At 36.7% G+C, this 24,232-nt stretch overlaps 2 protein-coding genes across 9 annotated transcripts; one reads left to right on the top strand and one right to left on the bottom strand.

Moving 5' to 3' along the window:
• Window positions 1-2,213: 2,213 nt before the first annotated feature.
• On the top strand, window positions 2,214-10,941 carry LOC148854754 (uncharacterized). 3 transcript variants are annotated; one of them, XM_088984546.1, is made up of 6 exons: window positions 2,214-3,536; window positions 7,622-7,789; window positions 7,876-8,137; window positions 8,274-8,440; window positions 8,656-8,805; window positions 10,418-10,941. In XM_088984546.1, exons 1-6 carry the CDS (start codon window positions 3,420-3,422, stop codon window positions 10,772-10,774), a joined length of 1,221 nt encoding a protein of 406 aa, XP_088840672.1. In that variant the 5' UTR covers window positions 2,214-3,419; the 3' UTR covers window positions 10,775-10,941. The 3 variants fall into 3 exon arrangements, with proteins under 3 accessions (XP_088840672.1, XP_088840673.1, XP_088840674.1); XM_088984547.1 differs by lacking the exon at window positions 2,214-3,536 and adding an exon at window positions 3,610-3,985; XM_088984548.1 differs by lacking the exon at window positions 2,214-3,536 and adding an exon at window positions 3,756-3,985 and having other exon boundaries at window positions 7,567-7,789.
• A 1,892-nt stretch (window positions 10,942-12,833) lies between these two features.
• LOC148854753 (Rhomboid-related intramembrane serine protease family protein) lies at window positions 12,834-23,607 on the bottom strand. Of its 6 annotated transcripts, none has more exons than XR_016112925.1 (7): window positions 23,144-23,452; window positions 20,258-20,897; window positions 18,709-18,919; window positions 18,350-18,515; window positions 14,035-14,197; window positions 13,364-13,518; window positions 12,834-13,216 (listed from the first exon to the last, which is right to left on the bottom strand). XR_016112925.1 is itself a non-coding variant. In XM_088984545.1 (7 exons), the coding sequence occupies exons 1-7, from the start codon at window positions 23,144-23,146 to the stop codon at window positions 12,979-12,981; spliced, it is 1,572 nt and encodes a 523-aa protein (XP_088840671.1). In that variant the 5' UTR covers window positions 23,147-23,607; the 3' UTR covers window positions 12,834-12,978. The 6 variants fall into 6 exon arrangements, 5 of the variants coding, with proteins under 5 accessions (XP_088840671.1, XP_088840670.1, XP_088840667.1 ...); XM_088984545.1 differs by having other exon boundaries at window positions 14,039-14,197; window positions 23,144-23,607; XM_088984544.1 differs by having other exon boundaries at window positions 14,027-14,197; window positions 23,144-23,518.
• Between the last annotated feature and the right edge of the window lie 625 nt (window positions 23,608-24,232).

Raw genomic sequence — 24,232 nt, 5'->3', positions numbered from 1 at the left:
TTTTAAGTTTTTTTTAAAAGTAGTTTTATTAATTTCTATGAACAAGCTTGGATGCCTAGCCTGGCCCATGATCATCCCCGATAACCAGTTGATCCTCCAATTCCAAAACAGAGAAAAAAATTTCTATTCTCTTAGACTTTTTTAATATAAGGATTCGGAAGTTGGTCCTTTTTTTACCTAAAATTGTTTGGTTGTTGATGATTTGAGTTCCCATCCCGACAAAATGATTTATCCTTTCAATCATCTCTCTCTCTCTCTCTCTCTCTCTCTCTCTCTCTCTCTCTCTCTCTAAATTATACCTTGAGCCAGCTCAACATTTAAAATGATGTTTCAGGTTGGTTTAGAAACCAACAAAACTCTAACAACCGATTGTATATTTCAAATTATAAAAACCCTCACCATATCACTGGATGCATATGTGGTTGTTGCCATTATGAGACTCTTAATCCATGGTAGACGCAACAAAAAGCCTATATTGAAATTGCCCTTAATGCTGGGTTATTTGAAAAATAAAAAAAAAGGGTTTTCAGTTTTTCTCCCACTCCCTCTGTCTTTCAATCTCCCTCCCACTCTCTCATTTTCATAATCATCTCTCTTTGCTCAACGATTTTGTGATTTGAAAAAAAAAAGGTTTTAAATTCTCTCTATCAATCTCTCTCATTCTCCCCCTCTCTATCAATCTCTCTCATTATGTTTCTTGGTTAATCTCTCCTCCTTCACTCTCCCTCTCAGTCGATCTCTCCTTCTCCCTCAATCTCTATATATTTCTCTCCTCTTCCGTCTCTCATTCATTTTTATTTTTCTTACACACTTATACATATTAGCCAAATCGTGTTAAAGAACATAAGACCAACTTGGCATGGTTCTATCTTCTTCAACCCAATTTGATAAAAATTCACAAGAAACTCTTGGCTATGAAATTTATCCCAACTCGATAGAAGTTTATAATTTGATTGTACAAGTGGTTGATCTTATCTTTTGTTATACAATCTGATTAATATCGTATAAGTGTATAAACAAATAAAAAAAAAAGAATGAGAGAGGGAGAAGGAGAGAGACTGACAGAGAATGATAGAGATTGAGGAAGAAGGAAAGATTGGCCAAGAGAGAGAATGAGGGATGACTGATTGACCAAGAAATAAAATGAAAGAGATTGAGGGAGAACAATAGATTGATACACACACACACACAGATTGACAAAGAGGGTGTAAATATAGAAACCGGAAATCATTTTTATTTATTTTCAAATCGTATAATCGTTGAACAGAGAGAGACAACTATGAGTGTTAGAGAGTGAGAGGGAGATCGAAAGACAGAAGGAGTGGGAGAGAAACTATTTTTTTTTTTAATTTTCAAATAACCCAACATTAGCAGCAGTTTTGATATAAGTTTTTTGTTGTATCCAACATAGATTAAGAGTCCTGTGGCAACAGCTACATGAGCCTCCGATGGCATAAGCGTCCAATGACATGAATGGGTTTATAATTTGCAATATAGAACCAAATGTGAGAGCTTCCTATAGTGTCAAGCCCACTATCTAAATTAGAATCTGCAAAAGGACCGGGATATAATTTGCAATATAGAACCAACAATGAAAAACTGTTACGCACCATACTTCCGGGATGCACGAAGAGCTGTCACAGACGTAGCAGAGAGTCTTTTGGCCACTTAACTTTCTATATAAACGCCAGCCCCTTGCACTCAGATTCTCAGAAAACCAACACTGCTCAAACTATTGATGGCGACAACAACCGATTATATGTGTATGTCAGGCTTCGTTCCTCCACGTTCAAATTCACTTGCCTGTACTGCTCTGTTGCTCTTGCTGACATGTTCAGTGGTGCACCATGTCAAGAGCGATCAGATTGGATGCATCGCGGCTTGCCTACAAACGCTCTCAGCTTGTTCGCTTGGATGTGCAGCAAAAGGTGAAGAGGCGATGGCCTGCATCCAAGGATGCTTGGCTCCCTACATGATGTGTGCAGGACAATGCAGTCCATCCCTAACACCCCCACCCCCACCTTGCGCCATTATTAAATGGAAATGGATTAGTGCACTTAATATTTGAATAATCTCCAAGCTAGTGATATATAGCTTGATGGGTCATCGAAAATTTAGATTTCTATCAAGTTCAATTGTTTTGTAACTTTGCATAAATGGGCTTTACAAGGCTTCAACTCAAATATATATAAGATAAAGACTTGAAAAGCAATATCTATCAAGTTCTGCAGAGTTTTGATTCATATACTCCAGTTGTTTCAGAGTCAGTGTAATGAGAATGCCGGGCGGAGCCAACACTGGGTAATGGCCCTCTGTTTGTTCATTGTTCTTGCCTTGGATAAAAACAGTAGAACTCTCCCATCTGAGGTTCGAGGTTTTATCAACTCCCCAGCTTCAAGTTCTGTGAAATTTTTGCTATAGAGGTCGTAGTAATACAAGTCATCTTCGAATGATTCAAACTAGAGCATCCGATTCTGTATCTCTATGAGTGCAAACTCTCCTTTCCCATTCAATCTATTATCAAACACGGCCATAAGATCTATTCAGTATTCCTTCACCCACATGTAACTGCAATAGTCCTTAATAAGCCTGTCAATTCCGCCAAAGGCAGCATCCATTTCTTCAAAACGGCTTAGAGAAAGCAGCTCAGTGAATGAGTGAAAGTAGACCAATCAAAGCTTCAGCCCTCCTAAACAGGCCCCATGATCTTATTTGGCTGCTGTAGGAGGTAAGGTCAGCTGTGGAAGCTGAAATGTCGGTCGTTCTGAAGGCAATTCTTTCTGCTGCAGCCAACGGGTGAAAGATAATCTTTGTGGAGTCTGATTCGTTGGTTTCAATCTCTATTTTTATCTTTTTCTAATTGGGAACGCCTTGTTCTGTCCTTGCTCCTGTTTAAGTATTTTGTGCAAGCTGATTTTTTTTTTTTTTTTTTTTTTTTTTTGTATAAGCTTGATTCTATTAGTTTTAGGCTTTTGTCCAGAGATAGTAACAGAGTTTTACCCATTTGATGGCTGAAAAGGCCAAGTCTTTGACCATGGATGGAGCCATGGAGGTAGTTTGGCGTTGACGACTGCAACAGTGTTTTCTTGCAATGGATATTTTATTTTGATCAGCGAAGCTATGCGGCATTGAAAAAGTCAGCCAGATAGAACAAACCACTGGCCCCGCCTCCAACCCTTAACCGTTAACATCTACGGATCTACCACCAGTGTGAGACCATTAAAGCCAGGTTCAGCCTCAAGGCCATGCCGCTCCCCTGGTTCGTCTCACTCTGTCGCATACCTTCTTTCTTTGGTAGGTATGTGGTATACCAATTCAACTCTGCTGCATTACGGTAACCATGATAGCGAAAGTAGTGTGTCGGATTTGGACAAAGAGAGCAAGGCTGAAGAGACAAGGAAAAGGAAGGAGGTGAAGCGATGAAAGCGACAATGGTGGGTTCCCGGAAAGGAGCAAATATCAGGATTATCACAGACACCATTCTTGGAGGCATCCTTGGTTTCTTCGTTATGCATCGCGTCGAAACTAGCTACAAGGTTCCCTTTCCATGTGCTCGGCTTTTATCGTTATTGGTATTTATTATTATTTTTACTTAATAATAAATTCATTGTTCCAAAATAAACAAGTATATGGGTTTTATCTCAGAATTTTTACTTCTCACTGGAATGGGATTCTTTTCTTTTTTAATTTATTTTACTTCTATTTGGGTAGTTTGTGATTAAGTTGCGGTCAACTGTGGTTCTCTAAATACATGAAAAAATGAAGGAAAGACTGCGGAGTATGAAAACGAACGGAAGAGGAGGGAGAAGTCGGAACAGTTCGAAGACATCTCTTAGCCTTGAAGAATCGTTTGCTTGTTCTTTTGTTTCCTTGTTTGTTGTGTTCATTTTAGCTTTGGGGTGTAACTAGCTAGAGTTTTATAGAATTTTTATTTGGAACGACGATGTTGCAGTTTGGGGACCCGGCGAAATTGAAAACTAAGAAGGTAAGCATCTTTCACTGGATTATAATTTAATTGGTTACTGGGTCGAGCTTGAACTTTTATTGATAATTTGTTTTGATGCTGGATTTATTGGGTTTTTTCGGTTTGGGTGTTCAATTCCATTCAGTTTAATTATGGAAGGCAATAACTGAGCTTTATCTTACCTTTCTAAAAAGAAAATCAGTTATGAGCTTCCTGGTGGTGGTAGATGTAACAATTGCGATTTGTATTACTCGTTGGAATTTCTGTTAAATAGAACTCCATACACATAATGAAAGTTGAAGTGGCATTCAAATTGTGGAGGTCATACTTCCTAGTTTGCATCCCCTATGCAAATTTTTCTTTCAGTAGAATTGGAGAGAAATACCCTTGTATGTCTCCTTATAATTAGTAGGTTTAGGAAATTTGGTCAATATATGGTAAGCTCCATTTTACTTAGGTGAAAAAGGACATTTTTTTTCCAGATGCATGTTTTATAATAAGTATAAAAAATAAATCATCCATTCTTCTGCAAATAACCAATACAAAAGTATAATTTTGAGGATCCTTTTCTTTGTTGTTCACTACTTGTTCTTGTTCCTCTGATACCATGTTAGAATTCTTAAATTCGTAAAGAGAGAAAGAATAAAGAGCCAAATTTGTTTGGCTTTGAGGGAACTCAATAGTCATCACTTGAACCAATTCTAATATTACCCTGGCTAGAGAAACAAATTGCCCATATATCCCGGGGCAGATGCCATTTTTTCTTATTCTTTTTCCCATTAGGTGCAACCAAGTTGCATAGTATCAGTACATTCAACATTTGGAGATGAATCCAAAATCCAAATACACAGATTATTCTTATACCAGATCCCAACCATTTTCTTGTTCCTCATTTGGAGATGACTATTGAGGGAACTCAATAGTCATCACTTAAACCAATTCTAATATTACCCTGGCTAGAGAAACAAATTGCCCATATATCCTGGAGCAGATGCCATTTTTTCTTATTCTTTTTCCCATTAGGTGCAACCAAGTTGCATAGTATCAGTACATTCAACATTTGGAGATGAATCCAAAATCCAAATACACAGATTATTCTTAAACCAGATCCCAACCATTTTCTTTTTTTTTTCTTCTTTCTTTTCTAGCAAATGCATCCACTTATATTCCCCATAATTAGAACCATCCAAATAGTATAGTTTTGCATTTCAAGATCAACCAAGCCCAAAAAAGATCATGGCTTGAACTTGAAGGAGGGGTCACCCATCAAAACTTAAAGCTCCATGGACTAGGGGATTGTCCAAACTGACTAAAAGGTCTCATGGGTTTCCTTAATGACATTAAGAACCCCGTCCTAGAAGAGGTTCCAGTTGATAAGCATTTCCTTAATCAAAGCGGGTATTGTTATAAAATTATGGTTAGTAGACAGGTAGCAGATTTATTTGCAAAGATTCAGAAACACTACCCTAGCTTAGGTAGGGAAGAATCAGGGGTGTTCTCTGTCAATCAAATCTTGTGTGAGAGCTCTGGCTGGTGGTTCCAACCCAGACTTTCCCTACAAATTAATTTGGGTGCATGGTGTTCCATCAAAAGTGGCCTTTGCTGGATGAGTGTGCTGGGGAAATGCCTTCTGAGAGACAACTTGCACAGAAGAGGTGCAAGATAATGGATATACATATCACTGCAATGCCCTGGTCGGGCATCACAAACCTTGAGTTTACGGATATCGAAACTCACGAGTCCAGGATTTTGGACTAGTGCAGTGAGGCTAGTCATTGAAATAGGAATGTGCTATTAGGAATTTCTAAGCTCAGTTTTGTTGAGACAGAACTCCCACTTGTCAACAAGACACATTGGTTCTAGCTTCTCTGGAATAGCAGAGACCTTGAGCCTGCATTCATGACTTCTCCCACAAGGAGGGGAATTATGGCAGTTGGCTTGTGACAGGCGCAAAGATCAGGATTGTTCCATGAGGTGAGATAGGAAGAGTGATGTCGGGGAAAGCCTGAACAGGCTGATACCTGGTCCCCCACTCTACATGTGTCTCTCCACGAAGCAACCTGGGATCTGCCGCCCCAACTAATACAGACCAATCTGGAATATTCTCAGGTGGTGTACGTCTGCATGGACGATTCACCCCTATAAATAGAAGACTTGGTTTCCTACTAAAGGGATCCTTTTTCCAAGAAACCTAACACTCTCAACCCCTATACCCTTTCCTCCTCCTCACTCACTCTATCACCGATTCCACCATCTGGATCTCAACTCTCAGAGCTTACAAACCATATCCATTGGCTTACAGTTAGCATTGAGGATGTTAGCTGTGTATTCTGCAATCAGCATCTGGAGTCTGTGAATCACTTGTTTATTTATTGCCAATCCATCTAGGGTATCTGGATTTTCTTTTGAGTATTCTCAACATATGTTAGGTGTGTCCTCAGTCTATGCTTGAGTTGTTGGATGGCTGGATGATAAGGGTATTAGTGGCAGAGGTGAGAAAGTCTCTGGATGATAAGGGTCTTGGTAGGGATAGAGAGGAACAATAGAGCTTTTAACAGTGATGTCTCTGTACTTGATGATATGCTTAGGGCAATAGCTGCAAAGTAGTACTTCAATTACTAGCCTTCATCACATATTCTTCACAAGAGATTTATTCTACTTATCTCTCAATTTCCTTGAGCAAAATTAGCATCATGTCTCTCTATATGGCTGATTAGGGGGGCATTGTCCCTTTGCTTGTTTGTCATTTTAATCCTCTTTAATCACTCCTCTTTGTTATTCTAACTATAACCAGAACAAGGGTTCTATCCTTTCATTTTCCCCCCTTTTTCTCTGCAAATTAACACACCACACATTGTTTCTCCTCCATGTCTCTTTCACATTCAACATAAATAAGGTTCTTCCCTTAATTTATTTATTTTTCCTATTCCTTGATTTATTACACACATTTTGTGTCTCTTATTTTCTTTCTTGTATTAACAAAACAAGGAATTTTATGTCATCTTTGATATTATTTTTTACTTGCTAAACTAAGTAGGAATATAAACTAATTCATAAAAAATAGGGAAACAAGCAAAACTTATTTGGGCTTTTCATATGAAAAATCATTTCTTTGACAATTAATGTGGCAATGCAGGTTCAAGTCTGGGAGAACTCTCTTTGTTTAAAAAAATGCCAAAGGTTAGGTCCATATCTAGTCTACCCCTTCCAAGACCCTAGATAGCTAGGACAAACATTAGGTAATGGCCTTTTTTTATTGCCTTGACATCAGTGTCTTGGCAACCCAAATCTTTGCTAGGAAACAACTTAGGCATAGTGATTAGTGAGCTTCCTGAAGAAGATTTAATTAAGATGTCTATTGAATTGCATAGTCATACCCTTGAATCCATTTCAAAAAGGCCTTTCATAATATGTTAGGTAAACCATAAACAAGTTTCTTTGCCTAGATTTGTTAAATTATTACATAGATTATGAGTTTGAAATATAAGAACAGGCATGTTATTAACTATACCTGATTTAGTTTATTTAAGTGGGAAAAATAGGATTGTCTATTTTGTGACATGCATCTTTCCTTATTTAGATTTTTTGGGTGATGTTGTCAGGAAGGTGATCTTAAGCATTACTAGATACACCATTTATATGAGATTGACTTGGCAGGTTGTGTTTGAAGATGTTTTCATTGCATGTGATTCTGGTACATTAGAGCAGCTGAAGGAGCTAAGTTCCAGGCGTAGAGCAATTGAGGAGTCCATTAATGAGAATAACTTTATTACAAGGGCTATTGCAAGAGAAATGGCCGGAGGGTTGACTTCTCACAATGAGCAGGTATTATTGGTTTTGGTCTAAAACTAAGCACCTAGTTCATATGTAGCAACTAGCAAGTTGTACTTATGTTTGCTAAAATATCATAGGATCTGCAAAAGCTAGAAAGATATTTGCCACTATTGGAAAATTTTGTGGCTCATGTGGAATCAGTTAGCAACAATCAGCAGATGGTTCGGTGGACTTCAGACCTTATGATAAGATGGAGCAGTGCTCTTTGTGCTTCTCCTGTCTTCAGTTTTATGGGTCCAAAATTTTTTCGCATTGATAACCTGCACTTTGAGCTTAGCATGACTCTTTTCCTTTATGGTGCACTTCTTCGGGAAAGGGCTTCAGAAGTTCTAAAAGAAGGTAGTGAAGTGGATTTCTTCCTGCATTTTACACTCTACAACTACAACTGTCATTGCTATTGTTATTTTTTTATTGGTTTATTTGAATTTGTATTTGGATGATTATCGTGATTTGTGCTACCATGAATGCAATGCAGATCTAGTACAATCTGCCACTCTTTACAGAAAAGCAGCAGGGGTTTATGACCATTTGGCTAATGAGATACTTCCATCTCTGCAGCCTGACTTGGCTAAGGATAGGATACCAGAAGCTACACCATCTATGTCCACTATTATGAGTCTGATTTGCTTGGCTGAGGCTCAGGTTAGTGATATTTTCTATTACTGTCTTAGCTCTTCAGGATTTTTCACCATGATGTTGCTAATTCCACACTTCACAATCCAGTTGTCAACTAATATGTTTTGTTTAGCAGTTCGTTTTTTTTTCCTTTCATGTTTATTTCTGGATTCAGTATTATGAGAGAATTAATGTTTGTTCTAATAGATTTGAACTGCGATTTCTATTATAATTATGCTTAGGCTGTAACCATAAGAAAGGCAGAAGAAAAGGGAACTACTAAAAGTCTTTTAGCAAAGTTGCACTGTGGCATTACACAGTCACTTGATGAGGCCACTGACATTCTATATTCTACCATGGGGGACTGCAATGATATTTCAATGAGGTTTCTGGTATGTATTACCTTCAATTGATTTTTTTTCCTCAGTGAATAGTGAATACATTTTTGTTTCATCTGCAGTGTACCTCTCAGTTACTCTACTGTTATTCTGTTGATATTTATTTTCTTTGTAGATTATGTAGCTTATAGTGATACTTCTTCATGATTTCCCAATTTATTTTCCTTGAAGAATGTATTACTATTTATTCTTGGAATTCATTGAACGCTTCTTACATTCATAATTCATTAATATTAAAAGAAAAAAAGCAACTTTTTTTGTAGATGGAAGAAGCAATATAGTAATAATGACAAATTTTCCTTTGGTAAGATATTTCATAGTTGTATTTTTTTCTTCCTTTTACTGAAGTTTTGTCGTTAGTGTTACAGGCCCACGAATAGGATCTCGTCACAGGTCGGTCCATGGGGAAAACCTCCTGTTTTCCCTTGTTCCTCCCTTTTCTTGAGGAACCTATCTTGGCGCCTTAATGGTGATTTGTTCAAGAGATGACCAACTCTCCTCTACTCTGTCTTGACTGAGAATTTTGTGCCCCTATTGAATATCATTAGCTCCTTTAAATAGGAGATTACAAGAAGATAAGAATCTCACTTTTAGGAAGACTCCCTACTGATCTATACTACTGAATTTAGATAAGAACACTGAACAGGTAAGACTCCCTACTAGATAAGATAGAACTGTATCTAGCTAGATAAGATGAGTACACTGAATTAGATAAGATGAGAACACTGAGTTAATCGCCCATTACCGCTACTGTCCATTAAACTCTGAATTAATCGCCCATTACTGCTGCTGTCCATCACTGCTGCTGTTAGCGGCTGTAAAAGCGTCCACAACAGTTAGCATATTTACACCCTGGTTTTCCCTTCTCCTTGTATTATTAATGGTATATCTTCCTTAGTCCCCCTGTAATTTGGCTTTTCAATAATCAGTATATTAGGACTGTTATTCCTCATTTAGATATTACTTAATAATTCCTTCTTATTAGGCATTTTTTGTCTTAATACAACTTTTGTTTTGGATTAACAATGAAAACATAAGGGAGAAAGAAAATACAAAAATGGGGAAGAGAGTTTCCTAGAAGACCTCTATTCAAACCAAATTTGGTTAATCGGTGCTCAAATAATTGGGTTTTATAAGGGCAATAGAGAAAATTAATGACCGTGATTTGAGTCATTTGACAAATGTCAGATTTGACCAAGTAACATTCTAACTTAGATGGCATTTGTAAATCTCCAAATATTCGTTATTAATATCATATTTGTTATCCTTAAGCTGGATTTCTGTTTCTTGGGATAAAAATGCAACTTCATTCTATTGGTTTTTTAGTAAAACCAATGCTTAATTGCTTGAATTATTTATCCAAATGGATTTGGCAATGCTTTACTCTTGACTTCATAATTATTATACATTGGGGGATCCTTTCACATGTAGTACTTGTACATTTGGCGTGTGCTTATGATTGATTGGGTATTAAATTAGTTAAATTTAAGGGGTTCATCAAATGAAAGCAATCATAGGTACTGAATCTCTCTCTCTCTGTGATATCTTCCTACAGTGCTACATTTTAGAGTTGATAGATAACCAAGTAATGGTAAATTTTGTGCAGGACTACATACCAGCTTGCAGAGCCCTACATGAGTTGAAAAGCCAGAAGCACCTCGCAGAAGACTTAAGTGTAGATCAAGTTGGGGTTGCAATTGGAGTTCTTCACCATGCTTTGGCGATCTCTCAGGAAAAAATGCCAGGGGAAGAGGCATGGTGTTTGGTTTTCAGAGAGGAGATGGATGCAATGAGTGAGATGCTTAGGAAACTTGAGCATGAGAATGAAATAGTATGGCATCAGAAAGTCTGCAGTGATGGCAAGTTGCCATCCCTTCAAGGAATGAAAATAGTGAAAGCAATACCTTATTGTAGTCAGAGTTGGGAGAGAGAACTTGTTTTCAAGATTCCAGAGAACGAATGACCACAAGGTGGTATCTCTTTCACTTAATTTGGAGAAAGCAAAGCATATCAATATTTTTACGCTTCTTCAAATATTTTCACTGTGGAAACTTTGTCCTTTGTGTTCAAAAGAAATTGGGGAGGCTTATTTATGTATATTGGCAAATAAGAATCCAATCCTTTCCCATCCATACCTTCTCATCTAGTTTTAGGCGATGTCCTCCTGACCTCTCGGACATTTTCTGTTTCCTGGAAACATTATGCCCAACAGCCATGTCTAAAGCCTCTTAAGTTTTTTTTCCAGGACTTAGGCCATGTTTGGTAGTGCTTGAAAATAAGTGCTTATTTGGGCTGGGACCACACCATTAAGCACTTATTGATGTTTGAGAAGTAAGCCCGAAATAAGTGTTTATTTTAAAGATAAAGGCTTTTTTTTAAGCCCAAATTTTCAGCTTTTTTAAGTGTTTATACGATAAGCACTTATTCAATTTTTTTCTTCCAAAATTATCCCTAGTTGAATTTTATAAAAATATTTTCGTAAAAGTGTTTTTATAAAAGTATTTTCGTAAAAATGCTTTCGTAAGAGTATGTTTATTAAAGGGCTTTCATAAAAGTGTATTTATAAAAGAGCTTTTGTAGAAGTACTTTCATAAAAGTATTTTTATAAAAGTAATTTAATAAAAGTACTTTCACAAAGGTATATTTTGAAAATCTTAAAGAAAATGAAGGACAAAATAATTATAAATGCTTATTTAAGTGCTTATTGGAGAAAATGACTATCAAATGCAGTGCTTATTTTTAAAGAAACGCTTGTTTTAAAACACTTATTTTTAACATAAGCACTCCCAAACATGGCCTTAGTTCAGTTCTGTCATAACCATAACTGGTGCCTGATATACTCTTTATGACTTCGATGACTGTACAAGCCTACACCAGGCTTCTGAAATTGAGCAATGACCTGTGACCCGACCAAACCTGTGCATGGCCTGGTAGAAATCCCACGATCAGGAGTTACTATTTCCATAAAATCCTCTATTGTGCTTGGCATGGCATTGCATACAAGCAATATGCAATAACCCTTGTGCACTCACCGGTAAGGTAGTCATTAGCCATCATTGCTTGGTAGATGTATAAATTAGAATTGAAGGATGTGATATGAATGAAACATGATATGAGAATGGGGTCTCTCCACTATCATGCGCATCATTTCCACATTTTGGTGTGGGCTGTGCAGCCATGGGCCTCTTGCCACAATGTTGAATGTTCTGTAATGTGCACCACTTTCTCAACCATATTTCTGTTAAATGGTTCAGAAGATTGCATGCTGATCATCAGGTTCATGCAGCTTCTGGGTCCCTCTGGAATTACAAAAACACCTCGTTCATCGTGCTTCCTTCCAAGTTATTGTTTTGTGCAAGTAACCAGGTTTTGCCTTCTAGTGAGTTGTAACACCATCTATCTCCTAACCAAAATGTTTGGTTCATATCGTTCAGTACAAACACTTGCTCAGTTTGGAAAGAGTACAAATACAAATATGTACAATACAATTACATATAAAATAATACAAAATACAATGTTTTTCGCTCTACATATTTGTATTTTTACTCCTTCCAAACTGAGCCTCAGTGGTAAAATCTACGGAGTTCATACCTGCAAGCCCATATTTCCTTGAAATAATCACGATACTGAGTCGTTATCAATTTATCTAGCAGTAGATCAATCAACTATATATGTTTTTATTTGACAGGAATTTAGAAAGCCTCAAGACCAATAATCTCAATCTCCCATTTAACCACAAGCAGAAGGGGATTGACGGGCAACCAATTAAAAAGGCATTTCCCATCCTTACTGTATTGGCATATAGTGTTGGAAATTTAACTTCAGCTTAAAATAATATATTCTAATCTGACTTAAGTTGGATTGCTTCAGTCAGCTTTTGTTATATACCAGTACAAGTTGCACCCTTCGGGCCTTTGTAGTTTCCTGGGACCAACGAATTCATATTATCAGATGAATGCACTGATCTCAACAAGAAAAAATATAGCCTTATCCATTAAAAAAAAAGTAAAAAAGAGACTCACTTGAAAGTAATGATTTTCAGGTTCTTTCTCAAATAGAATGTGAAACAGGCAACATACAAAAAAGCAAGGACATTATTCTATATCTACAAGGCTTTCACACATCTTACATGAAATTGAAGATATTAGCATACTCATATACCTCTCTTTACTCAAGGCTTTCAATTTCCAATGTATTAAGTGGAGGTTCAAGAAGAAAAACCAAAGAGCACAAAACCACAATGAAGAGGGCAAATGTGATTAGTGATTTACAAGGGCTCACATATTGTCTAATAACTGCAATTCCCTTTTCTTGACTCATCTTCGAAGATTCATTATCCAGTTCCAGAGTTGGACATGTAAAAAAGCCATAAACAATGCCTATACAAGCTGCCCCAAAATGCATCCTGCAAAGAGCGTGTTGAAGTTTCAGAAGTAACACCAATTGCACTAAATCACAACAATTGTATCTTGTTCATTTAAGAACTCAAATCAGGAAATTGAACTTTTTTCTCAAATTGGTGTGACTAGGATGTCCCAAACAGAAAACTAACCATTCATCAATTGGTCCAAAATTGCTCAACACAAATCCAAGACCAGTTGCAATTACTGCCTTCCTAAACAAGCCTTCTAACACCTCCTTTGCAAGTATATCTTTGTTTTGGATTTGATAGATCAGCCAAGATCCAATTATGGCAAAGACGGGACCCTGAGCATGAAAGTATATTCAAGGAGTCAAAAAATAATAACATGATGTAAAACTACAAGAGCCAACAAGGACCGCTGTATGATTATCCTATAGATGCAAGAAACATGTACAATTACATAAACATGAGTACATGGCTGGCATCAAGGCTAAAGCCGATAAGAGACAACAAATAGCATGGGCACTGAAATGGTGAGAACTGAGGTGTTCTAAATGCTACATTAGTATTAAACTATAGCTCTAAAAGTTCTTCATACAACAGTCATAACATTGAAATTATCTCCAACAAAAATACCAGTTATGATGGTAAGACATATGATGTAAAGGAAGACTAACATAAAAGATCAAATAATGTCCATGGGAGTAGATTTCACATCTACCAACTTCCAGAACTTACTAACAATTTTAACGATGAATTGCCTTTGAATAAGATATCATGCAATTTTCCTGCAACATAAAGCCAGATAGGAAAACACACAGAAAAAAAGAAGCTGGGTGCATTGCTGCTTACTGTCCCACCTACAGTTGGCTCTGGTGTGTGAATGAAACTTATCAAATTTCCAGAAACCCCTCCAAGTATATATATCAACAAAAATGTAAACGAACCATATCCTTTACAGACTTGAGGCCCAAATGTAAGAAGAACCCAGACACCAAGAAAAACATGAAGAAATCCAGTGTGCTGCACAGAAACCAAATCATTAGAGGGAGAGCACCAATCTACATTATAAAATGTTTGTGATTGTTCAATCTACATTACAGTATAAGTAGTGCTGTAGTGGGTATTAAAAGAATACATCAATCAGATAAGATTTGATATCTCTACATGAGAGGACATGAGTAATTGACATATTGTGCATTCCTTCAGAAACTTAACAGAATGTTATGATCCACATGGTAACTGATAAGTTGGAGAAAGAAAGGACAGCACATATCGGCTCCTTGTTCAATGATGGTACATTGTCAAAAATGGAACTAGCACCCAAAGACCAAAATCAAAATATACAAATAATGTTGGACTATGATCTAAAATATCCATTAAAATTGAATAAAGTGCTTGGATCACTACTTCAAGTATACTGACAAAACTCAAAATTGAATATAAGACATTTTTACCATATGGTCAGTCAAATACAGGAAAGTTAAGATTGCACCAACTTGTATCAAATACCCATGTGAAGGTTCTATATTGACTTGTAAAATGTCTTTTATTTTTCTTATGCAATGTAAAATATGTTTCGTGTAGCAGTATTGTCACACATTGCACAGAAAAGAAAAATATAAGATTCATAGACTCAAACGGGTCATTACTGAATTAAATGTCTTGTATGAAAAAGAAGGGAAGAATTAATCAGAAAAATTGCAATTACAAATACCAACACAGAGCATTAGGTGCCCATCATTCATAGAAACCCATAATGAAGTAGAGTTTTTTCAAAGAGAAAAAATGAAGGCAATTAAAGAAAAGATCTTCCTTGTAAAGGTTATATAGTGATGTAGTACCATTCAAATGAAGCATAAGTGCACCATCACAGCAAATAATTCCTTTAAATTAATCTTGCATCTTTTCTTTCTCTAGTAACCAACCTTTCAAGAAATGCTTTTCAGTTTTCATGATATGTGTCTCTTATAAATCTTTTATCCCAGTAGAATTTTCTATCAGGAAAAGAATACACCAGAAATTGTCCAAACAGAGGTCTTCAATCCAAGAAGGAATTCCAAATAGAACTTTATACTAGTCAAAAATAGAACTTTATACAGTTTTGACCATAAAAGGCTTATCCTTTTCTGTTCCCTTCCTTTCTCTCTAACTACTGTCCTCCACTTTGATTATCTGTAAAATTTCCTATAGAAAACTATTGCATGGTTTAGAAGTTAGAACTATGGGTCTAAGGCAAGGGGATCTTCTTTCCCCTTTTCTGTTTGTGTTGGTGGTGGAAGTGTTGAGCAAGCTGATTGACAAAGGGAAGGAATTGGGGCCGATTTCAGGGTTCAGGTTTGGGAGGGAAGGGCTGATTATATCTCATTTGCAATATGCTGATGATACCTTAATTTTCTTGGGGCATCAGTTGAGCAAGCCTTTTCTCTAAGTAGTATTCTTAACAGCTTCCAGGTCTTAAGATTAATCTAAGAGCATAATGATAGGGGTAGGTGACATCCAGCAGTCGGTGCTTGAAGAGTGTGCTAAGGCCATGGGGTGTTTGATTGAGGAGTTTCCTTTTTCCTATCTTGGACTTCCAATTGGAGCTAGAGCTGCTTCCATTTCTACATGGCAACCTGTTTTGGACAGAATTGACCAAAGGCTGGTGGGGTGGAAGGGGAAATATATACCCTTTGCAGAAAAATTAACAGTGATAAAAAATGTTCTCTCAAATTTTCCTGTTTACTATTTATCTTCACTTAAAGCTCCTGCTGCTGTGGTGGGAGAGATTGAAAGGTTAGAGTCAGACTGCTACGAAGTAGTAAATGGTGCTGTGATTTGGAGGCCAAATCTTAGAAGACCCCTTTTTGATTGGGAGGTGGAGGAGTGCTTGGAGTTGTTGACAAAACTTCAGGCCTTGGAGATCAACCCCTCAGTTACAGATGTCAGATTATGGAAAGAGTGTAAGGATGGGAAGTTTATTGTCAAGTCATTGTACTCGGCACTGATAAGAAATCAGGTAGAGGCTGATCCAGTTAGGGGTGTTTGGGGGAAGCTTGTACCACCAAGGGCTGAAGCATTTTCTTGGTTGATTGTGAGAGGTTGCATTCTAACACAGGATAACTTGAAACTTAGAGGTCTGCAGTTTCCAAGTACATGTGTGCTGTGTTGTGCTGGTGAGGAAGATGTGTCTCATATTTTGCTTCACTGCAGCTTTACATGCCCAGTTTGGTCCTATTTCCTCAAGTTATTCAAGGTGGTCAGGAGCCCTTTTGCTGATCCGGTTGAAATTTTAAGCTGTTGACCAAGAATCCAAGGTGGAGTTAAAGTCAAGATCCTTTGGACATGTATTCCCTTTGCTGTTTTCTGGGAAATATGAAAGGAAAGAAATAGAAAGATCTTTGAGGAGAAAGAGAAAAGCATGGAAGAGCTGGTAGCTGTTATTAGTTCGACAGTTATTGGTTGGATGCTCTTGCTTCCAGAGTTTCAAGGACTGCGGAAAAAAGACTTTGGAGCTGACTTTTGGACTTCTCTGAATTCTTATAGGAATGTTGAGATCTGTCTTGTTTCTGAAATGGTGTTCTTTTTTGTTTTTTGTGACCTTACATTACTGTAATCCGGAGGGGGTGACATCTTGTCACCTAGTTATGATGTACTGTTTTTTTCTTTTAGCAACAACCTTTCTTTTTTTACTTATCTTCAAAAAAAAGCTAGAACTACCAAAAGTTCGAAATTCCTTAGGAAACCATTCAAGCTAGACAGAAACAGCATGACAAGTTCATCTCCAGATTACTTTTTTTCTGTTCAAAAAAAGTTTTCCTTGATCCTTCCAAACCTAATGGCCGAAATTGGACTTGTTCCCCCTCCGGTTCCTTTACTTGTGCTTCATTTTTTCAAGCCCAGTCTCATTCTGATATGACTTCTTCGCAACATTTCCCAGTTACGGAGGTTTGGTATAAGCCTATTCCACCTAAGGTTAGTGCTTTTTGTTGGAAAGTTGTTCATGGAAAGATTAATACCTGTGATTTACTTCAAAAGAAGAGACCACAGTGGTGTTTATCCCCCCATAGATGTTTTTTTGTGTAAGGCCAATGGTGACAACTGTTATCACTTGCTATTTGCTAATTTCTTGTTCTTGTACTTGTATTTGGGAATGGTTTCTCTCTTTATTTTGGTGCAGGTGGACTCCTCTGAATAACGTCCAAAACCTATTTGCCTCATCATTCTTTGAATGGCCAAACAAAAGGGGTAAGATTATATGGAAACGTATAAAGGCAGATATTGTTTGGACCGTATGGGAAGAAAGGAACGCAAGTTTGTTTAAGGACAAGGAAAGCTCCAAGGAGGCTATAATTGAAACTGTCTTGATCAGATCAGAACGGCACATTGGTTAAAATCCATGGATAAATTCTTTAATGTGTCTATGGATGATCTTCTCAGGAGCTGGAAGGTAGTGGCTGAATCACCACCTAGTAGATCAGAAGCTAATCCAATATGGTGCCCACCGGACAGGGGATTCATGAAACTCAATTTTGATGGAAGTTGTATGGGTAATCCAAGACCTTCAAGCATAGGAGGTGCGTTCAGAGATGAGAGAGGTAATGTTATGGCACTTTATTCAGGGCCAGTTGGGAAGGAGATTTCCTTAGAGCAGAGGTTCTGGCTGTGATGGAAGGAATACAAAGAGAAAGTCTGTTAAACATCAGAAAATTAGTTATTGAAAGAGATTGCAAACTGGTGGTGAGTTGGTTGCAGCGCAATGATTAGAGGATGCGGATTTTTAGCTCTCTAAAAAAGAAATTCAAATGGATAACAAAAGATATGGAAGTAAAGGTCCAATGGGTTAAGCAGTCTGCTAACTCTATGGCAGATGGTTTAGCCAAGCAAGGGGTGGAGAGGGAGAATTTGTTCTGGGCACAGTTGTAAAACTTATAGGTTTTCGAGGAGAGATGAGTCTGTTTGTCTCTCAATGTCTGTGTGTATATTGTACCTCTTGTATCTATCCTTTTAATCTTTAACATAAATCTTTTTGTTATTGATAAGAAAATGTTGATAAGGAGAATAAAATTCAATGAATCAAATATTATGTGACATGCATGACAAGTGTAATTTCCTAAAAGATTTTATTGTAATGAGGAAATTGTGAAAACATTAACAGAAATAGAAACACGAACCCAATCGTCAATGCTGTACCAGAAACATTGGTGTAACTAGCCTCCACCACTCTCCAACCAGAATCAATTCATTTATCTTGGCTCCATATAATAAAGGAAGAGAGAAGAGCTCTAGATCAGAATTCTTAATTGGACTTGCTAGCTCAAAAATAAACACTGCTATGTTTATAGAAGCCAGCATGCATCTGATCCAAGAAAAAAGAAAGGGAAGAAAAGGAAAACAAAAGAAACATTAGCCACTGAGGAAAACATTACACTAAGAGCAACAAAGATTTCTAAATTAAAACACAATCCAATAAAACTATAATAGAAGAATGCAGATTAACAACACAGGCATGAAAAGTAAAGCATCATAAAGAAAATTGAAGAGCAACTTACATTAAATAAAGATCAGATGCTTCATCATATGATTGTAGGCCTTGAGAATCCTTTGAACTACTCTTGGCATCCTTGGTTACTAACTGCGTTAGATTTTGCAACTTTCTGTCTTCATTTAATTCATTCTTTCTATTAAAGTAATATGTTGATCTTATCGGATTACTTTCAACAGGTTCATCATCAAGACCAGATGAAATATTCGGTGGCTCTACTGCCGTAATGGACAAGAAAACATCAGAAATCCAGTACTTTGTTATTATATCATATATAAATCATAACACTATAATACTTTTTTAACTAATTTCAGGAAAGAAGAAAGTAACTATCTCTACAGGCAATGAAGGAGAAAAAGGAAAAGAGTTTCAAGAATAAACAATAAAAAGAAGTTTTTTCCTGCATCCCTGTGCACATTGTTACTTCTTCACAGAACATAAAACTTACAAGTTACCATTAATTATGACAAGAAGTTTGCTTAATTATGGCTAGGGAAAACAGAAAGCCAACACAAATGAATTTGAATAGTCTTGTTCATATGAGAATGAGACAGCCAAATTCTACAATCCCCCCCCCCTTCAAACTGGCATATAAATGTAGGATATGCTGCTTGTGAAATTATTACAACATATCCATGAGCTTAGATACTTCTCTAAAGTTCAAAGTAGGAAATAAAAGCTTGGCTATGACCTCTTTGGTTAAATTGACATTGGACGTCAATCTGCTTAAACCTTTTATAGAAATTTAGGGTGAGATTCATAGAAATAATAAATTCCATGTCCATCCAATAAATCTTGATCAGAAATATTTCACATGCAATACTAGAACTTGGACTGCTTTAGCACTAAGATGTGGAATTAAGTTAGTGCATGTACTTAGCATCAAAATTGAACTACAAAAATAGATTGCCTCTTCTTCTAGCTCATTAAGTCTCCCACAAATCATTAAAAGAAAATATAATTCCTCTGTTATTTGCAAAAACAGAATAATATAGATCTCTGACATTAAGGTGTCCATGGCTTGCATGTAAGAAACCTTCTGCTGGCATAGATTAAACATCACACAGACATGAAGCTGGGGAGTAATGAAAACAACTTCATCATTATATATCAATTTATATCAATAAATGTATTTCACAAGAGTGATGAGAAACATAGAAACTTCCTCAGAAATGCACAGTGGCACACTAACATGGAATGCTAATTGTAGTAGTAGTAGTAAGTGGTTTATATGGCTTATTTGAGAAACTAAAGAACTACTGTACTACAATTTTAAATTGTTGAGTTGTATATGCTTTCTCAACCAATATACAATACATTTGTTCTGACTACCACCCACATGCGGATATGATGAGGTTATTGAAAATTTTGCATAACCAAATGTCAAGAAAATCCACTCATCGAGCTATCTGTACAGAAATTAAGGACAATCAGCTGCATAATGTCATCTAACTCCAGTATAAATATTCTGTATAGTTGAACATACACATGTAGATTCAGTTTCTAGAACCATGGTCCTTGATAAATATCAGGAAAGTTTCAGTTGTAGTATTTACCTATCTTATTAAGTCTGCTGAGATAATTTTCTAGAGAGCCCAACTCTTTCTTTGCTTTTAACTGGTCACTCTCACCATGTGATTTTGTCACTTTGTCAGGAAATTTTGAAGAAAGTTCCAATTTATGTTCTTCAGTACTGTTTGTAGTTTCAAAATCACTTGAAGACAGAGAGGTATCTTGGTACTTAGCTTCCTTTTGAAGCTTACTAAAATAAGATTCCAATGCTTTCAAGTGCCTCCCATTAGTATTTGGTTCTGATTCATGTGCAACCTTACATGACATATCTCTTTGTGAAGCATCTTTTGAAGTAGATACTTTCTCAGTTTCTATGCCATAGACATTATGTAGACTAGATAATTTAATGATTCTCTGAGATAGCATGAGCTTCCTTCTATGAACCATGTGAAATGCATTATCTCCTTGCATTTTCTTTGCTTTCATACAGAAATTGGTGATATTATATCTTTCATGCCATCTCCTTCCTGTATCACCAGAAAATGATAAAAAGCACCTACATGCCTCTTGAACAGCAAAGCATTCACCTGTGATACTTCTCTCCTCCCTTATTGATTTTAAAGTAGGAAGGGCGTTATCCTTGTAAAAAACATTTGAACATATTGGAGTTACAGCCATGTGTGTCTGAAACATTACAAGGAAATTGGTATTAGGAGTTATTATCTATCTTATTTATAGCTGCAAAATAAATAAGTTAGAAATAAAATCTGCTGAATATAAACACATACCAGTGATTTTTTTTTTGGTAAACACATACTGGTGATTGAAGTCTATGTGAATAGTGGTACAATGTTAAGAAACAGAACATCAAGGAAAAATGAAAGAGAAGAGAAGAGAAAAGCATGCAGCTGTTTTTGGTATTCTGTTACTGGTTAACTTATTATGTATCCTTCATGTGGATACTTACACTTCTGTCCCATTTTTTGTTAGGATATGGTGAATTTAAACAAGAAAGATCAAACAAATAAAAGAAAAATGTGTTGAGCACAATTGCATTTTAGCCACATGTATTCCATGGTGCTTTGTGCCTCAGTATTTGTGCCATCTGCAAAATGACAACAAACTGCAGTGCCTCCAACTTGGAAAGTTAATTTATTTCAGAAACACTTTTGTTCCAACTCAGTGTGCATTGTTATATCTTCCTCACATCACAAATGTATAGATTTTCAAGTCTGATATCTTTATATCAACCATAGCCCTCATAACTCGGGTATCATTATCACCCCACATTTAAATAAACCAGTTAGAAAATTACAAAATTACATACATATGTAATTCCATTTCAATGCTACATAGGATTTTTTTTCTGCCATAGAATCACCATTTACAGTTCTTATCAGGAAGTTAGTAAGATATTGATATCACTATGCTTAGTTAATATATAACAAATGATTAAGTGCTCATACTTTAACAATGGATGGATATGGCACTAAACAGAACAGAATGAAAAAACAGGATTTGTGTAGCTGACCCCATAAAGTTAGGATAAGGCTTAGGTGATGATGATGATGATGATGATGATGATGATGATGATGATGCTTGGTTAATATATAAACAGAGAGCACGGAATTGTGGTTTAATAAAACAATAACGACATCTAAAATCAATCTAGTGAGATGATGCCAAAACTGTAAATAGAGCATTTAAATATTTCTGGCAACTGAAATATTCACCTTTAGTCAAATCATTCATTTGGCATAGATATCCAATGGTAAAGATGATGGTTTCTGGGGTACAAAATCTGTCTGGCATGGTGAAACTCTGTTTATACCAATTTTCCAATTACTTAAGAATCCTAGTTGTCAAGTTAGTAATGAAGCCACAACTAGGGGTGTCAATGGACCGGTTTTGGGTTGGACCCGTCCAAATTGATTTTGATTTAGACGGATTGGACAGACCAATAGGACATATTAAATTGGACCAATCCAGTCCAAAGTATTTATTGGGTTGGGTTGGACCTGGTTCATCCATAATTGATTATATTGGATTGGAACGGATTGAGCCAATATCCGGTCCATTGATAGAAGATAAGAATACAGGTGTTAATGGACCAAGTTTAGGTTGGAACCAATATAAATTAAAACCAATTTGAACAGATTGAACGGTCAGACATTGAATTGGACTGGTCCAAAATGGTCCACAGTATATTCACAGGATTGGATTGGACCCGGTCCATTTGTAATGGACTCATGTTGGACCGGATCGAATTGGACCAAATCCAGTTCGATTGACACCCCTAGGCCCACAACCTATCGACGGCTATGGACAATAAATGACTACGTCATTATTACAGTACGAAACCTGATAATCTTCAATAACACATGGATCCCATCAATCATGTACTGCATCTGCACTTATCGCAATTCTATATGAGGTTTAGAGATAAGCTACATTTTGGAATCATGATGTAAAATGCTCGTGTTTGCCATCATGCCATGGAGTGTGTTGAAGCTACTTCATTTGTCAAAGCAAGCATCAACCGGGAGTTGCATAATGCGAAAAACCTAGTGCTATTTTAGGACTACTTTTTGTACACGTTTCTTATCAACATTCAAACATTTAAACAAAAACCTTGAGCTCGGAATGGATCGCGAGATGGGTAATCACAGATTTGAGTTGAAACTAGTAAAGGATTATGATGAAACATGTAAAGTAACCGCTATTCATTGAAACTAGTATTCCATACTCCACAGCTCAACAGCAATATATAACCGAAGAAAGAGGAAGAAATCAATACAAAGAATCAGATGGGTCCAACTAAATTCACATGCTCGCAAAACCAACTTTGTATCAAAAAAAAAAAAAAAACGCCACAGAAACATGATAAACAAAACACATCTTTCTTGGAGGAATATATGCCAGTTATTTACCATTCAATGAGGAGATAACCACATCTCTCGCTAAGCAGAGTCATCTCAAACAACACCCATACCCATTTGCAGAGTTGCAGAGAAGATTATTAGAGACTCCATTGGTTGGCTGTGGATATTTGGCGCTAAGGCCCTGTATACGTCAAACGAAATCCAGGGAGTGCTGCCTTATCGACGCTGGCCCATTTGGTGTGCACCACGTAAGAGTCGCTGGACCTAACCACAGATTGATTGCTCAACAGAGATTCCGAGGGTCCCTCGAGGAGTCAAGACCACCATTAATTGTGGGTATCTGAGTTGTCCTTGTATGGAATGTGAGAGAGCTCCGCTCTGCAAGAAAGCGAAATCGGTTCGGTCACCGTGTTGGGGTCCAGCCTGTGGGCTCATGGCTTAAGTGGAGTGATGGACGCACATGACATGAGATGACATGAAAATACGCAGGGCCTCATATTTCTCGTTGCAATACGGACCATAAACGTTGCCTAGACCAAAGATATGGGAACCAACCTAAGTTTTTTTCTGTTTTTTCGGTAGGCACTAAGGAATCTGGTTGCGACACATAAATGTTAAAGGCTTGGATCCAGAGACATAAGACTGTGGTCTAGGGCCTCCAGGCCCATAACTGGCAACCGGTACCACAAACACAGAATCGAAATTCAGGGCGCACCTTTCAATGGACCCCACCATGATATTACATTTGTGCAAAGATTTGAACGGTGGAGGCCACGTACTCACGGTTCGGTTAAATGTCGGTTTGGTTTGTGGTTTTTCAGTTTTTTTATTTTTATAATATTATATATATATATATATAAATATATAATTATAAATTACAAATATATATAATATTATATTTTAAATAATAAATAATATATCATATATTATAAATATATATTTATATATAATGCATATTTATTAATTTATAATATACAAAAATATATAATATACATAAATATATTTTAAGTATATAGAAATATATGTATTACCAATCGGTTTGGTTAATCATCGGTTTTTTATATTGGTTAACCAAAACCAAATCGATACCCGGGGTTTTATTAAAACACCGAACCAACTAGTTCAGTTAGCCGATTT

This window comes from Nelumbo lutea, chromosome 4 (genome assembly GCF_056320005.1).
Source record: "Nelumbo lutea isolate HS-2025 chromosome 4, American lotus-T2T, whole genome shotgun sequence".
Classification (NCBI taxonomy): domain Eukaryota; kingdom Viridiplantae; phylum Streptophyta; class Magnoliopsida; order Proteales; family Nelumbonaceae; genus Nelumbo; species Nelumbo lutea.
This window is presented reverse-complemented; position numbering and strand designations above follow the sequence as displayed.

Excerpts from the sequence above, each read along its gene's own strand:
- LOC148854753 (XM_088984541.1), bottom strand. Across the intron at positions 14,198-18,349 it reads TAGTTACACCAATGTTTCTG|CACACTGGATTTCTTCATGT; the intron begins GTACAGCATTGA and ends GTTTCTGTGCAG. Across the intron at positions 13,217-13,363 it reads TTTGGACCAATTGATGAATG|GATGCATTTTGGGGCAGCTT; the intron begins GTTAGTTTTCTG and ends CGCTCTTTGCAG.
- LOC148854754 (XM_088984546.1), top strand. The coding sequence starts at position 3,420 with ATGAAAGCGACAATGGTGGGTTCCCGGAAAGGAGCAAATATCAGGATT. Across the intron at positions 7,790-7,875 it reads TGACTTCTCACAATGAGCAG|GATCTGCAAAAGCTAGAAAG; the intron begins GTATTATTGGTT and ends AAAATATCATAG. Across the intron at positions 8,138-8,273 it reads TTCAGAAGTTCTAAAAGAAG|ATCTAGTACAATCTGCCACT; the intron begins GTAGTGAAGTGG and ends AATGCAATGCAG.